At 35.5% G+C, this 14,597-nt stretch overlaps 1 protein-coding gene across 2 annotated transcripts in view; it reads left to right on the top strand.

Annotated features, from left to right (window-relative positions):
• The window catches only part of Hasp (Hig-anchoring scaffold protein), a 359,559-nt gene that overhangs the window by 11,915 nt on the left and 333,047 nt on the right, over positions 1-14,597 (top strand). For both annotated transcript variants that reach the window (XM_089094509.1, XM_089094508.1), the window contains exon 2: positions 13,889-14,118. In XM_089094509.1, coding sequence (XP_088950635.1) covers positions 13,889-14,118 — 230 coding nt within the window. The remainder of the gene's footprint in view (positions 1-13,888; positions 14,119-14,597) is intronic.

The raw sequence follows: 14,597 nt of genomic DNA, 5'->3' as shown, positions 1-14,597 counted from the left end.
TTGCGGTGAAACACTAGTTTAAGTTATTTCTTTTTGAGATGACCAAACTAAGGGACTGTAATAGCTTATAATCTGAAAAGTCTCTCAAAACTTTTGATGAAACTATTAATCTAGAACTAAAGAATAAGCGACAGAAAAGAAAAGATTATTCTTAGGATATGGCAACAGCCGGAGAAGTTTAGTTTTTTAGTTCTTGCATGAAAATTTAGTTTTTAGCGTTAAATCACAACGAAAAGGCCTTCAAAGATTGAAATAAATGGATTATTTTTAGGATAAAGCAATAATATTAACCCCCCCCCCTCAGAGGTAGCAAACAAGACCCCTAAATCCTATTAGTTTCTCCTTTTGTTAGCCTGAACAAGAATATAAATTAGCTAGAAAAAATGGTAAGTTTTTCAATCACGCATATAAATAATATTTATGAAAGAATAATTTGGCTTACATTTGGTTCAGAAGCAGCTTGACGGGGGGAAGGTGGCCCAGGCAACCAATGACGATCTTGCATCGATAAACCAGCAGCATAATGGAGAACAGGGGGCTGGTGTAGCACGAACCTGGATGGGCCAGGCAACGCATGACGGTCTTGCATCGATGAACCAGCAGCGGCTTGAGCGAGGGCCCCGTCTTGGGCTTGTGCAGACGGGCCAGCGACGTCACGGCCTTGTTCAGACGGACCAGAGGCGTTAGATGGGGCTGCGGCGTGATGGGGGGAGCTTGCCTAGACAGTGCGACCACTTGATGGGTGGGATCTTGCGTAGGCAGCACGGCAGCTCGATGGGCGGGAGCTTGCGTAGGCATAGCAGCTTGTGCAGAGGGTGCGGGTGCTTGGCCTTGGGCCTGCCTAGAAGGACCGGCATAGGCAAGCATTGACGCTCTTACAGGAGTTGCATAATTGGTCCTTGCCTTCTTTGCCTGTGGTAGTAATTGTGAGAAATCCTAGAGAAGAAAAACAAGATTAAGTATAAAACAAAACATTATTTGTAGGAAATGTATGGTTAAAATAGCCCCTCTTGAGTCTAACTCACTCTCTTCTAGAGACTACCTACAATAGCCACAGAAAATAAGATACTTTTTTTTGTTATAAGTGTATCCTCATTCTTTATCATTTGTCAGAAACCCTCTTCAGCAAGAGTTGTTTCAAGGAAAATTTTTAACCAAAACCCGAGAACTTTTATATTTAAAGAGCGGATAAAATCCAAGCCAAGAAATTGAAGTTCAGTCCAGAATTACTGGAATACTGGACTTGTTTAAATGGTTATAAGATATGCCTGGTACGTGCCTTGGAAATACCCACCCAGGACCGGTGTTTTTTCATTGCCAGAAAGCCTCTCCAGCTTTATATGTAGCTATCTTAAAATATTACCAGCTTTATATGTAGCTAAGCTTTTAAAAATATGATATTAATCATCAAAAGAGGCGATAAAATCCAAGCCAAGAAAAAGAAGTTCAGACCACAATTGAGAATACGAGACTTATTTAAATGGTTATAAAATATGCCTGGTACGCGCCTTGGAAATAGCCCATCCAGTAGACTCATCCCCCTAAACCCTTGTTCAATATAGCTAAAGTAGAATTAGCGACAAATAAAAAACTAGCCTCTAGTCTAGGCTAATAATTCACCACAGGATGGAAAATAAATAAATCTGTTTTAACGCTTAGAAAAAAAATCGCTTATCAAATGTTTCATTACGCGCCTTGCGAGAAACAAACCCGACAATCATTAAACTTCGGGGGGGGGGGGCGGAGGATAAGTTACTTTTTGCTTAATGAATCCTTTCATTAATAAACCACATATCACCTTAGTATGTTGTTTTTAGAAGCGCCCCTTACGCATTATTTCCATCCATCTCCCAAATAAAAAATATGCTATCTCTACTCGCATTTATCACACGCCAATTTTGCAGATAGAAATACGCTGTACAGTTACAGCTGGTAATACGACCCTCTTGTTCAAAACACACATGCTTTGCTAATTATAGGGTTAAAACCGTTGGCATAGGAGACTGCAAGAGACACGAGTCAAACTTGATGAATTGCATCTAAGGTTTAAACGACCGTCTCTAGGCGTGGGACAAAAAGACACCTTTTTCGAATAACGATATTTATTAGCGAAAAGATAAATTTTTCTAATTGGATAAATTTATAACCGATTGGGGAAGGGGGAGAGGCTTTTACATGCCAAATAGGGAATAATATAAGTTGAAAAATGAGTATAATTATCTTAATGTGTGTAGGAGGAGGGAGGTGTAGAAAAGGAGGTTTTCTTTTGAAATAATAGTAATGTAGAAAGATACTTACTTCTTGGTAACGAGACATATTTGCTATTTTAGAGAGATATGTCACTTTCAAAATTCGAAATAGGACTAATATAGAATCCCCTTTCCGGTATCTATTTATAGTGCCCCGAGCACAAAGGCATTGCGTGGGGGCTTCTATTTATAGTATCCCGGACACAAGGGCATTATATGAGGGCTTCTATTTATATCACTCCTTGGAGACTAAAGCATTGCATGGGAGTTCTATTTATAGTGCCCTTGGGTCAAAGGAAGGTTAATACATGGGGTTTGGGTGTCTTCCAGAAATTCAATAGACTTATAAAGGTTCTCCCTATACAAAAATGACTACGAATTGTGACAAACAAAATGGCGTCTGATATATTACACTAATATAGGGTCTAAGGAGAATCTTAGGTTTTTAATGGAAATGGAAGGGTTTTTGTATTGAAAGAAGATTGTGTCATCTATATTATACCCGGAGACAGGGGTATGTCTTGACGTAACAGGGTGTTGTGGAAATCCCATGGGAATCAGCTATAAGAGTTTTGGGATCCAGGGCGTTGTGGAAATTCTATGGGAATCTTCTATGGGTGCTATGGAGTCCAGGGCGTAGTGGAAATCCTGGCTATAGGCGTTGCAGAACTAACTATGCCCCCACTACTAAAATTGGAAGCTACAGTAACGACATTGGTGAATTACGGTTCTGAAACGTGGGTGTTCCGAAAACCACAGGAGGATTTACTAGATGTTTTTCGGATAAATTGCCTACGGATTGTTTTGGGTATCCGATTTACCCACCGTATCTCAAACAGTAAGCTGCACGAAAAATGTGGTTCAATCCCGCTTTCTAGGGTTATAATGGCAGAAAGGTTGAAATGGCTAGGACACGTTCTGCAGATAAAGGATGACAGATTGTCAAAGATTATCCGTGTTGGCCAACCGTCTAGGGCCAAAGAAAAAGCAGATCATCCCCGAATGGGGTTGGAGGATGTTGTAAAGAAAGATGTAAGGAAAATGAGAGTTCCTTGGGATGGTGTAAAGAGGGGGCTTTGAATAGATTGTGATTGAGGACGAGCTTACATAGATGTGTTGGCCTTGGACGGCTTGGTTCTGCAATGAGTAGGTAGTATTAGTTGTTGGGTAGTCTTTGAGTTTCTAGCTTACGAATATATTTCGTCTCATTAGTGGCTTGTGTCCATACTCTCTGTGATCAGATTTTGTTTCTGCGAATATAATCAGTTTATAAAGATTTGACATATTGAAGTTTCCTAGTTTCTAGCACTTAAAAAAAAATAAAGTGAGTTAAGTTCATCTGTTTGTGGTACGATGACGCTATGAAGATTACGATACTTAGCAGGATAAATTGATAAGTAGACTTGTCGATGTTTACCCGATTTCATCTATTAATATAGAGTGGTCGGTAAAAGTTTTATCGTGCATGACTGATCTATATCTTGAAACCCTAAGCGCTATTTTCTATAAACTATGGCTGAATATTGACAAAAAAATCTGAAGGATTCTGTACCAGCCCCACCCCTTCCTGTTTGGAAACATTTTTCATCAATTGTCATGTTAAAATGATTGCCACAATTCTCCGCCTTATTTTCTCTGCTATTTAAGGTTCTATTATGAATATGAAGAATTGATAAGACAGTTGACTGTGTTGCACTGTCGCAATGTAATGCACTATGTGTGACATTCTGCATTTATATTTTTCTGAGAAATCCCAGTTTAAATTTACAATGGTTTTTGGTTTTTGGTTTTTTTGGTTTTTGGTTTTTGGTGAGCCAGATTGAAGAAGTTCGTTTGTTAAGAGTTTTATTTAGTCTCTCACAATCAAGCTTTATTTAAAAAATTACCTCGGAAAATCCATTATTATTAATCCTTTTAGCACTGTCTCTAACTCGTCTTTTGAAATAGCCTTTCTTTACTTTCGAATTGTTAAAAAGACAAAAAAAAAACTATTCTTTTCTATATTATTTTCTACAACTTCATGGTTAAGCACGTTCTCAAAATGTTCTGTCCATCTCTCCTTAGCACTTTCTTTATCACTAATCGAGGCCCCTTTTCCATCTTTAATTGGGATAATTCCAGACTGAACACTTCCTCTCATTTTCGTAACTTGCCAATATAGTGTTGTATTGTTGTGCCATCTAGCTGCATCTTCCAGATCCTTGGTAATTTTATCCATGACATCCATTTCACGCCTTCTTAATTCATAATTTAATGTCTTCTCAATTTCCTTGGTTTTCCTCTTATTCTCACTTGTCCTAAATTACAAAAACTTCTGTTACAAACCCCTAACAAGCTTAAAGCATTTTTGCTGACATTCCTAGCTGTATTTCTAACTTTCTTCCGTAAGTCACCTTCTGGTACTTTACAAACAATTTTCCTAAAATCATTCCAACTATGTGTAAGGTTGCCCTGTTTTTAGTACTAGAAATTAAGTCTGGTTGTTGCTTTAAGCAGGCTCTGGGTAAACCTCTCCCTTTAAACGCTCCTTCTGAAAGTATTAAATTCTATTTATAAGCCTTTTTGCCCAGAGTTCTTAAAGGAATAATCAATCAACTTGGTAGCGTGAAACTGCGGCGATTTTGTTCTTTCGTACTAAAAATTCGGGGACAACTTGGTTTTATTATTAAATTCAATAGAAAAGGAGAAATGTTGTAATTCCAATTATTACAAACCGTTCTAATGGCTCTCTTCTGAGTTGAATTGTTTTATATTGTGTGTGTGTGTCTGTCGTTCCAGGGAGGTTGCCTCTATTGTCCACGCGCAGTTCACCAAGAAAAAGGATTATTTTCAGGTTTAGGGCTACTGAAATTCTGAATAAATTGCACTTGGATAGCAAGTTAGGGCTCGGTGGTCTTAGAATCTTTAGGTCTAAATTATTAAATTAGGTAAATCTGCTAATTTGGTTAGAAATGGAAGCACCAATATTACGAGTTTTATCTGATTTAGTTTCGACAAATCGAGAAAGTAAATCAAAGGTGTTTAAGATGGACAAAACCTCGGAATAACCACATTGATTGGTCACAAATTTCTCAGTAACCCAAAACAAGGTATTTTCTAATTATTTCTTGTAAAAGGGACTTAGTGTTCCTTGGATCTCGAGCAAATCTTAAACTTCAATAGGAAAGATCCTCGATTGAATTTCCCTCGACAGAAAGGACTTAAAATTCTTAGTCTGACAATATTATTCCCTTTTTCCTAGCCTCTCTGTATAACATCAAGACCACCTAGCTGTATTTACAGCTAGTAGTCTACAGGATTAGAAAATTAAAGAACATGCAAAAGGGAATAAGACTCTCCTCCTTATAACTTTAGAGAATCCACAAGGAGATAAGCAAAACTATTGTCTAGGGAATTCCAATGTCCGTGTATGGCCTATTTTATAAACATTGTGCTTAAGTTCCATGAAACACTAAATTGGGAGAAATCATACAGCCAGTAATTTCTACTCCCTGTTGTGGGTTTTCCTGCCTTAAACCCTAGGTTAGTCTAAGTTTGTTCCGCCGATTATGTGCCTCTAGGAAGACTCTCACTTGAGTTCTTAAATTTAATTAATCGTAAGATAAGGTAAGTTAATATTTATTTCCCAAAGTCTATCACAAGCTCTAATAAAGACAAATTCGCTTCATATGTCAAAAAGAAATTGACAAAGCAAAATGAAGAAACAAATAATACAGCAAGAAAAGAAACACCAATCAAGCATAAAAATTTTAACAAATGACTAGAATAGAAACAGAAAAATAGAAGAAGAAGGGGTGGGGGATAAAAGAAAATCACAGTCAAGAAGAAAAACATTGCTGAAGTCGTGTTCAAGGTCAAACACATAAAAATTAAAAAAAAAACACTTAAAATTAAGCCAAATTAGTTGTCAAAAGAAATATTTACAATTAAAGAAATCGAATACAATTAAAGGAAAAAAAATTAAAATTAAAGGTCAGAAAAGAAACTTAACATAAATAAGTATCAACAAAAGGGAAAATAAAAGTGACAAAGATAAAGAGAAAAAAATGACGCATGGTTGTTGGAGCATACATCAACGACTAAAATAAGGGACGGAAGAGTTAATTTTGGTACAGAGCATAGTTTAGGTGCGCCAAAATAAAGGGAATAAAACTTTTCCGGAACCTCTCAGTAACGGTATGGATAGGTGAATATGTTGGAATTGCCAAGGAAGCTAAGGGGGGAGATGGGGTCTAATGGGGTTATGTAAATCCGGAAAGATGTCCTCAGTACGAGGATTAGATATTGCGGATTTAGCAAAGCGCAAACAAATTTGTAATCTCCTTTCTTTTAACTTGGTAATACCTGCGTATTTAAGGAGGAAGGAGTATGGAATTCTGCTCTCTTTATAGATGATCCTGATGCGAACGCTTTTAGACGGACTTAATTTTGTCACTAAGCTCGCTTGAAAGATGCGAATGCCAGACCAGACATGCATGTTCTAATAGCGGCCTGATTAATGATAAATAAACACGGAGGGACTGCATCTTGGGGCAATTAAATTTATTTAAAATTTTAACATAGATAATGAAACGTTTACTTGTTTAACAATATTAGAAACATGCATGTCCCATTTAAAATTATTTGAAATTGTGACACCAATGAGTTTAACATGTTTCACAAGCATTTTGGGTGGGATAGGGTCAAGGAAAGCGGGAGTGGATTTCAAAAAATTTATCGTCATTATATTTGATTTGGTGGAATTTACTTTCATATTTAGGTTCTTAGCTTCATCTGAAATGTGGGTTAGGATTCCGAGGGGGTCACTTTTAGTAGTCCTGTGACATACTTCAAGGATCGACAGGACATCTACGTATTTCCACCTTTGGGGGCAAACTTTACCAATATCTTTAATCATAACTAGAAATAAAAGTTCCTTGAGGAATTCCACAATATATAGGGAGGGTTTTTTACAAAACTCAGTAACATAAGGCATTTTTATCCTTTACAGACCAGGCCTTAATTAAAAGGAAATTATGAGACCCACAACCAAATGAAATAAAAATCTAACAAGAATCTTAAGTGATTTACAAGGGTGATCTCCGCCCTTTGCTAAAATCTAACCAATTTTAATTAGATCCAGTATCTCGTAATTAATCAGAATAAATCCAAGGGGCTCGCTTAACCATCCGAAAGGCTCAAACCTATAATAAGTCAACTGGCCAAGTTTCCAAAGGGGAAAATGCTGCTCTAACTGAATTTAGGGCCAAAGGGGCTCAAAAGATTTAATTGATAATTAATTCAACAGTTTAACAATCTTATCTGAGTATTACATTCAAAGAAATTTAGACAAGCAGGTGGTTGCTATTATACTAGCTAAAGAGAAGTATACTTACTCACTTCCTAGCTCCAGAGACAAGACAACTCCGATTATCTCTGATTTGTACATTTTGTTCAATTTGGTACTTAATTTTGATTCGCTTAGTGACTTTCCGTTTCGTCCTTTTAGCCAATCCCCAACTTTCTGTTAAAAAACAGTTTTTTCCAGTATTTTGGTCCTTGATTCTAAAAGCTTGAAATATCTTAACACTTTACGATATTCAACTCTGTTTTATGCAACACTGGTCTGGATTGGGTCTTCAACTAATTATTATGTGTTCAAAATGTTGTTCAATACTTAAATAAAGAAACTTCACTTTCCGGTTTACGACTAGATAAAATGCAAAGCGAAGGTATTTTCAAATTTAGACTAATTCAAAATAGTCGGTTTATTTCTGATCTATTGGAGCAAAGGGGATTCCAACTTTTACCGAAATTGAGTTACTAAATTTACAAAGAAATAAGGCCTGCTTACATTTGTTCGGCATTGTCAAATTTTAAACTTCAGTTTCATGTTCAACAGTCCATAGAAATTTCTTCTCAAATTCTCATCTTTGAGTCTACCAGCATCATCACTTCCTGGAAGGTAGTTACTGTTCTTAAATTTCAGCTTTAAATTAACTTCTAAACACTACTAGATGGTAATCTTTACTTTTAACATCAATAACAGTACTCCTATATTAGCTAGTGCCTTATATCAATCCTTCTAGTCTTCAATTTGCAAAGGCATAATCGATAAAGTTTGCAGTCTGGCCATCGCGGGAGTACCATAATAACTTACGGGTCATTTTTTTACCAAGTACCATATTGGGTGTAACTAAATTGCTATACCTAAAAATTGAGGCATTCTATAATCGTTGCTATTTTCCTTCCATACACCAAATTTACCGTGAAAAGGAAACAATCTATCGCTATTCCTACCGACCTGGGCATTGAAATCTCTTACTAAAAATACATATTTCTACCTAGGATCTTGTCTATTTGCTAAAGCAGCTGTATGTAATTTTCATCTCAGTCGCTACCGTCTCTGTCCGTGGGTTCTACAAGGACATTTTTCACTATAACTGACACCTTGCTCGTTTTGGTCCTAAAATGAGCAACTGGAATATATTAATAATACCTTACTAACCAAACAATATTTAGAAGTGTCCCTACTCATCATGGACCCGATTCCCTACCTATGTACCCCATCATTCCTATCTGAATAAATGAATTGTGTATTACCTAATTTCGTGTTTCCTAACAATGGGAGACAACACTATTGGGGCAATTTTAAGTCTAACTTTCAGTCTATACCTCTATAATATTCTCATTTCTGTATGGTTCACTTGACTGATCTCATTTCTGCATAAATCACTAAATTTTGTTTTGTACTGACCATTGTTTAAGTTTGACCAAAATGGACAATTCCGTAGGATTGAGAAAAACATTACCGAAAACCTGCAATGATTTCCCACTAGGATGCTGTCTATGTTTCACGGTACAAAGCCGTTTGTATTTTCAGGATAGAAATCTATCCATCTTCTACTAAAGCACGGAGTTTCTTGAAGCTAGGGACTTACGATCTCCCTCGATATTTATTCTTCTTTCCCCGGAATGTTCAAGAAGGATCGTTGAGGATAATATGTGCCATGATATTGGGGATTAGTATCAACCGTACCAAATTGCTCTGAGATTGACTCTCTAGATTTGTTGCAATAAAGCTTATTATCCTTTAACCTCTTGAGACTTGATACCCTAGAGAAAATAAGCAATGTTCAAGACTAAATAAAGAATGCAATACTTTAAAAGATGTATGAATAAAAGGATATCAAGGAAGAAAGTTCTTTAGTAAAATTTACTGCGGAAGAGAAACCGCTAACATCCAATTTTCTTTTCTTTTAAGAACTTACTTTTTAATCCCTCATAAACTTTTTTTTAAAGTACTTGAGAATGCCCGTAGTAATATTTTATGAACTAATATAGACTATTCAAGACTGGCTAGAAGAAAATGACAGATATGATTCGTGGTTAGAAAATTTTCTTGGAGGTGATACTAATTAGTTTAAATATATGATAGTTTTCCATGTGGTATTTCTGAAGTTACTCTATCTTTAAACTAGGGTGTTGAGGTTTAGCAGGTCAATGTTCTAGAATTTTCAGATTTTAGAGAAAAATAGGCCACCTAAGAAGAGAAAACTTGAATGCCATTAGTTATCGTTTTAATCAAAATCAGGTGAGCCTATAAAAGTCTTCGGGGAGATGCTAATGGGGTCCTTACCTCTAACCACGTCCCTATAGGAGACATTAAGTACATCGTTGCTAAAGATTCTCGTTTAAATTCAAATTTTTGCTCCCCCCTCCCAATTTACCCTGAAATCAAAGTTTCACCCTTGGGGGGAATCTCTGTGGGTTGATGTGGAAGATTGACCTGCGTTTATAAACATTCTGTGTAATTAAATTAAAAAAAAATCGCAAAGTAGGTTTTTCAAAAAACAAAAACAAAAAAACAAACGAAGAGTCATTTAATACTAAAGACGAGGAGAAATGAAGTAATTTTAATGACTCAAACTTAAAATGGCCAGAAATTAATATAAAAGAATAAATAAAACCCAACACGAACAGAAATTAATATAAATAATCACATTAACCATTAAGATGACTTATGCTGGTAAAGATGAATAAATAAATCCTTGAACGAGTCGAAATTAACATGAATAAGGCAGACCTAAAGCGAACAGAAATGACCATAAATTTGAGTTTGGCTACACCCTCCCCACTCTTAAACCTTGCAAAGGTTACCTCGTCATTTGCGTTTATAGAAAACTCTATGTATTTTAAATAGTGAGGTGAAATTTTTCAAAACATTTACGAGAGATAAAAATAAATCAGTTTAATAATTAAAATTGCCGTGAAGAGCTTATAAAAGTAAACTGAATATTTAATATATAATGATATTAGTTCCTAGAAATCTCAGAAATTCAAGATTGAAGATTTTATTTGACATAATTTTTTTGTTTTTTCATGTAATAATTATAAAAATATATTTACAAATATTTGGTTTCAGGAAAGTGCAAATGATGCAGTATTTTCTAGAAGGTCTACTGGGAGGGGGAAGGGGCAGCAAACAAACTCGTATTTGAAGTTGTTTCTTTGTTTTAAGTTTGACTTATGTAATCATTTTGATTTCTAATCCTTTTAGGATTTATTTATCATCTATATAAGTACCTGTTATCTTTACGTTTGATTTGGTTATTTTTTTTAAATTTATGTTCGTTTTGGTTTTCATTTTTGCTTTGATTTATGATAGCACTTTAGTTTTGCTGGTATTAAGTTTTAATATCGATCTACTTTTCTTTGAAAAACTTCTTTTTTTGGAAAGTCATTTTTAATTATATTCTGTCCGATTTATTGCCAAAATTTGATTATTGGTTTTTCTTACAAATATTTCTCCAGTTTCTCAGTTTTTCTGCTTAAAGGTTAGAATAATGAATTCTCATTTTATAATTTGTAAAAGGTGATTTAGGTGAGGCGACCTAAAGGTGAATATTGGCTTTGATTGTCTTTAGCATAATTCTTGCATAAATTGCGTTCAATTTGAAATCAAGGTTTATGACAGTCCTTGAAACAACCTTTTGAGGCTATAGCAATCTGTAGATGATATACTTGAAACAATCCTCCATGTTTAACGTTCAAAAGATTACATAATAAAAAAAAAAAAAACACAATAGATATATACTAGAGGCGTCAATCACCTCTCTTTAGTTCTGATTAATTTAAAAAAAAATTCTACAAAACAAGTTTTTCAAAGAAAAGTAAAGAGCTCCATTAAGCCAAAAATGTGCGAAAATAATGTCAAAAAATCTTCCAAGCGTAAAACTACCACAAATCACTATCAATAAATAAATGAAACTAAAAACGAACAGAAATTACAATAAATAGCTGAGTTAAACTCAAAACGAGCAAAAATTAACATGCATAGGGCCGATAACCCCATGCCTTCTCAAGAGTAGAACATAATTTGCGCTCTTGAAAACTTGATACACTTGGTGTCTTTTAATTCAGTTCAAAATTCTGATCAACACATCATGAGAGTTTCAACCTAACATGGCCTGTGGTGGCCGTGTCTTCACTGGAGGCATATTTTTTGGATCGTTTGACTATCTTGATCAAAATGGCTGTAAAATAAATTTGGATTGGATGTCTGGAGATTACGGGAGAAGAGGGGGTGGTGAAAAAGAAGGTGGTGGTGGAGATTACTGTTCGTGAGACATGTGGAGAGCATAGAATCAAATGGGAAAGTAAAACTCTCCTAGATTTCAGTTATGCTGATGATTTGAGTGTTCTAGATGAAAATGTTAGCCAAATTAATGTTTTATTTTTTATTTTTCGAGAGCTCAGGGCGCAAGAATAGAATTGAAAGTTAATGTTAAGAAGACTAAGTCGCTTAGACTAGGAACAACTGAAGATATGCTGGGTATCGAGAAGCTTGATCCAGAGGATAGCTTCACTTACCTAGGTAGTATTAATAATAAAGATAGTGGATCCGGTGAAAATATTGAAGTAGCATAGCCAAGGATGAGTATGTTTTTCACAATTGAAAAAGTTTGGAAGGTTAGGAAGATAGGTGTGTGAACAAAAATTAAAACACCGGAAGCTTTTGCAATGACACTATCAAGGACGTGTCTGAGAGTGGATACTCCAAAAGAAGGAGGAGGATTTATTACATATATTCCTGACGAACAGTCTATGGATTGGCTTAGGTACCCGTCTGACTGGCCGTACTTCAGTGAGCAGTGAACAGTTTGAACTAAATGCTGTACGAAAAACGTGATCCTATCCCGCTTTTTGGACTATAGTGAGAGAAAGGTTGAGGTGGCTAGGACACGCTCTGCAGATGAGGGATGACGGACTGCCAAAAATCTTCCTTTTCTGTCAACCATCTTGGGCCAAACAAAGAGTAGATTGTCCCTGAAATGGGTGGGAGGAGGTCATAGGGAAGAATTTCAAGGAAATTAGAACTTCTTGGGAGGGGTAAAGAGACAGCTTTAAATAAACCGGGATGGAGAAGGATCCTGCATAGCTGAGTTGGCGTCGGGTGGCTTGGTAGTTCATTCAGTTGTTAGTTGTAGCAATATTAAAATGAGCATTGCCGTCAATTCACAATAATTTCAGGAAGGGGGAACGGGGGCAAAGTTTTTTGTTCAATATATAGAGGAAGAGGGGGGGGGGCAAATTTTTCGTTTTTTTTTTCAAACAATTTCAATGAGAATTAAAAAAAATAATTTTCAAGTATAGTCAGGGTTGCCACCTGTAGCAAGATAGCGGTATTTTAACACTATTTCATTATGTGCAGCACTGTAGCACGTGCTCAGAGTTGTATCACGAAAGTGCTATTTCAGCACTATTATGGTTAATTTTTTGACTGCAGCACCGAAAATCATTGTGTAGCATGCAAATTCGGGCAACTCAAGCACTTTAAGGACTGACCGTGGTGACAACCCTGATGATAATATCCTCAAAAAAGGTATTTCTAAAGTCTTAGGGTGGGGCGGGGGCTAAGGAATCTAGCGACACAGGCTGCCTCTCCTCCCCCAATTGACGCCACTACTTATATTATTGATTTCGTCTTTCAGTTTGCTTACAATGCATATTTCTAGTTTATACCAAGTATTTATTCCAGTATAGCTGTACTTGACGAATGCCATGACGAGGATAGTCTAGATATGAAAAGTTGGAGCTGTTCCGTAGGCAAGAACTTAAAGAAATTTGGGAGTGTAAAAGAGAGAGTTTTTTTTTTATAGATTAGTATGGAGGAGGAGCATGCTTAGCTTCTGTTCACGGGAGGTTTGATGCTGCAGTGAGGTGTTAGTTCTATAAGTAGATCTAAGAAGTTTGGCTTAGAAAGGTATTTAGAATTTTCATAAGACAAATTTTGGTCAATTATTAAATAGCCAAAACTGATTAGGATTATTTAGTTATGGTTTGTAATATCCACAAATATAAGATATGTAATTTCGGCCTAAATTTCCCAGTAGGCTATGTAGTTTTGCAAAATCATTTATATTTTTGTCAATATTGCATTTCAAAATATGTTTCAGTATGCCTTACTTACATCAAATAAAGAAGTGAATACTGTTACCAAAATGAAAAAACACATTTTTTTTTTATAGAAAAATCATTCAATATTCCTATTTTTGTAATGAAATGATGGGGAACGGTTAGTTATAAAAATTGACTATAGTTTGTTAAGTTAGTCTTAAATCTAGATCTTTAGTTTTCAAGTTGACCTTAAATTTTAGGCAATCCCGGTAACTTGACGATGGAAAATCAAAGTCGAAAAAGTGTATTAGACATGAAAGAAAGAACTGAGGAAATTTCTACCCCCCTAATACCATTCGATACTGGAGGTATTTTCAACAGTAAAATCAAGAGGGATTATTATTCTTCAGCTGAAGGACGCAGTTACAAAAATCCGCGAAATTCCCCGCTAGATTCCTGTCCTCGAAATGAAGAATTAGTTCGAATCCAAGTATGTATAAGTTATTTCTCAATTACTTTGAATAAAGTGTGTAATCGTTAGAGCAATGCTCGTGTTTTGCTCTGAGCAGTTTCGAAAAACGATAATTTTATTCTATGGTTCAGTTGATCAATGGGTCTCACAAGCACCGCCTAAACTAGTGTATCCATATAGTTGTCATCTTTACACCTTCTCATACCTTGCTTTGTAGGATTTTTAATTGTTCGTTAATAATGCCACATTTTATTTAATTGTCAACTTCATTTTTAAATTTTCATTTTCAAACAATTCGTAGTAACGGCGTGTGAAAAAGGAGCGAAATAACCTAATAGTAACCGAAACTTTAAATAAGGTTTTTTTTATAGCAGTATATTGATAAAAAAAAATTGGCTTTTTATTATGCAAAAGAATTAATTTCAAAAACTTTTTCCAAAAAATAGGTTTTTCAAGCAAAAGTAAAGAGCTACATTAAACCAAAAATGAGCAAGTTA

The sequence above is a fragment of the Artemia sp. Qi Xiang Cuo genome, chromosome 9 (assembly GCF_049724085.1).
Source record: "Artemia sp. Qi Xiang Cuo chromosome 9, ASM4972408v1, whole genome shotgun sequence".
Lineage (NCBI taxonomy): Eukaryota > Metazoa > Arthropoda > Branchiopoda > Anostraca > Artemiidae > Artemia > Artemia sp. Qi Xiang Cuo.
Note: the sequence above shows the minus strand (reverse complement) of the source record. Positions and strands in the feature narration are given on the sequence as shown.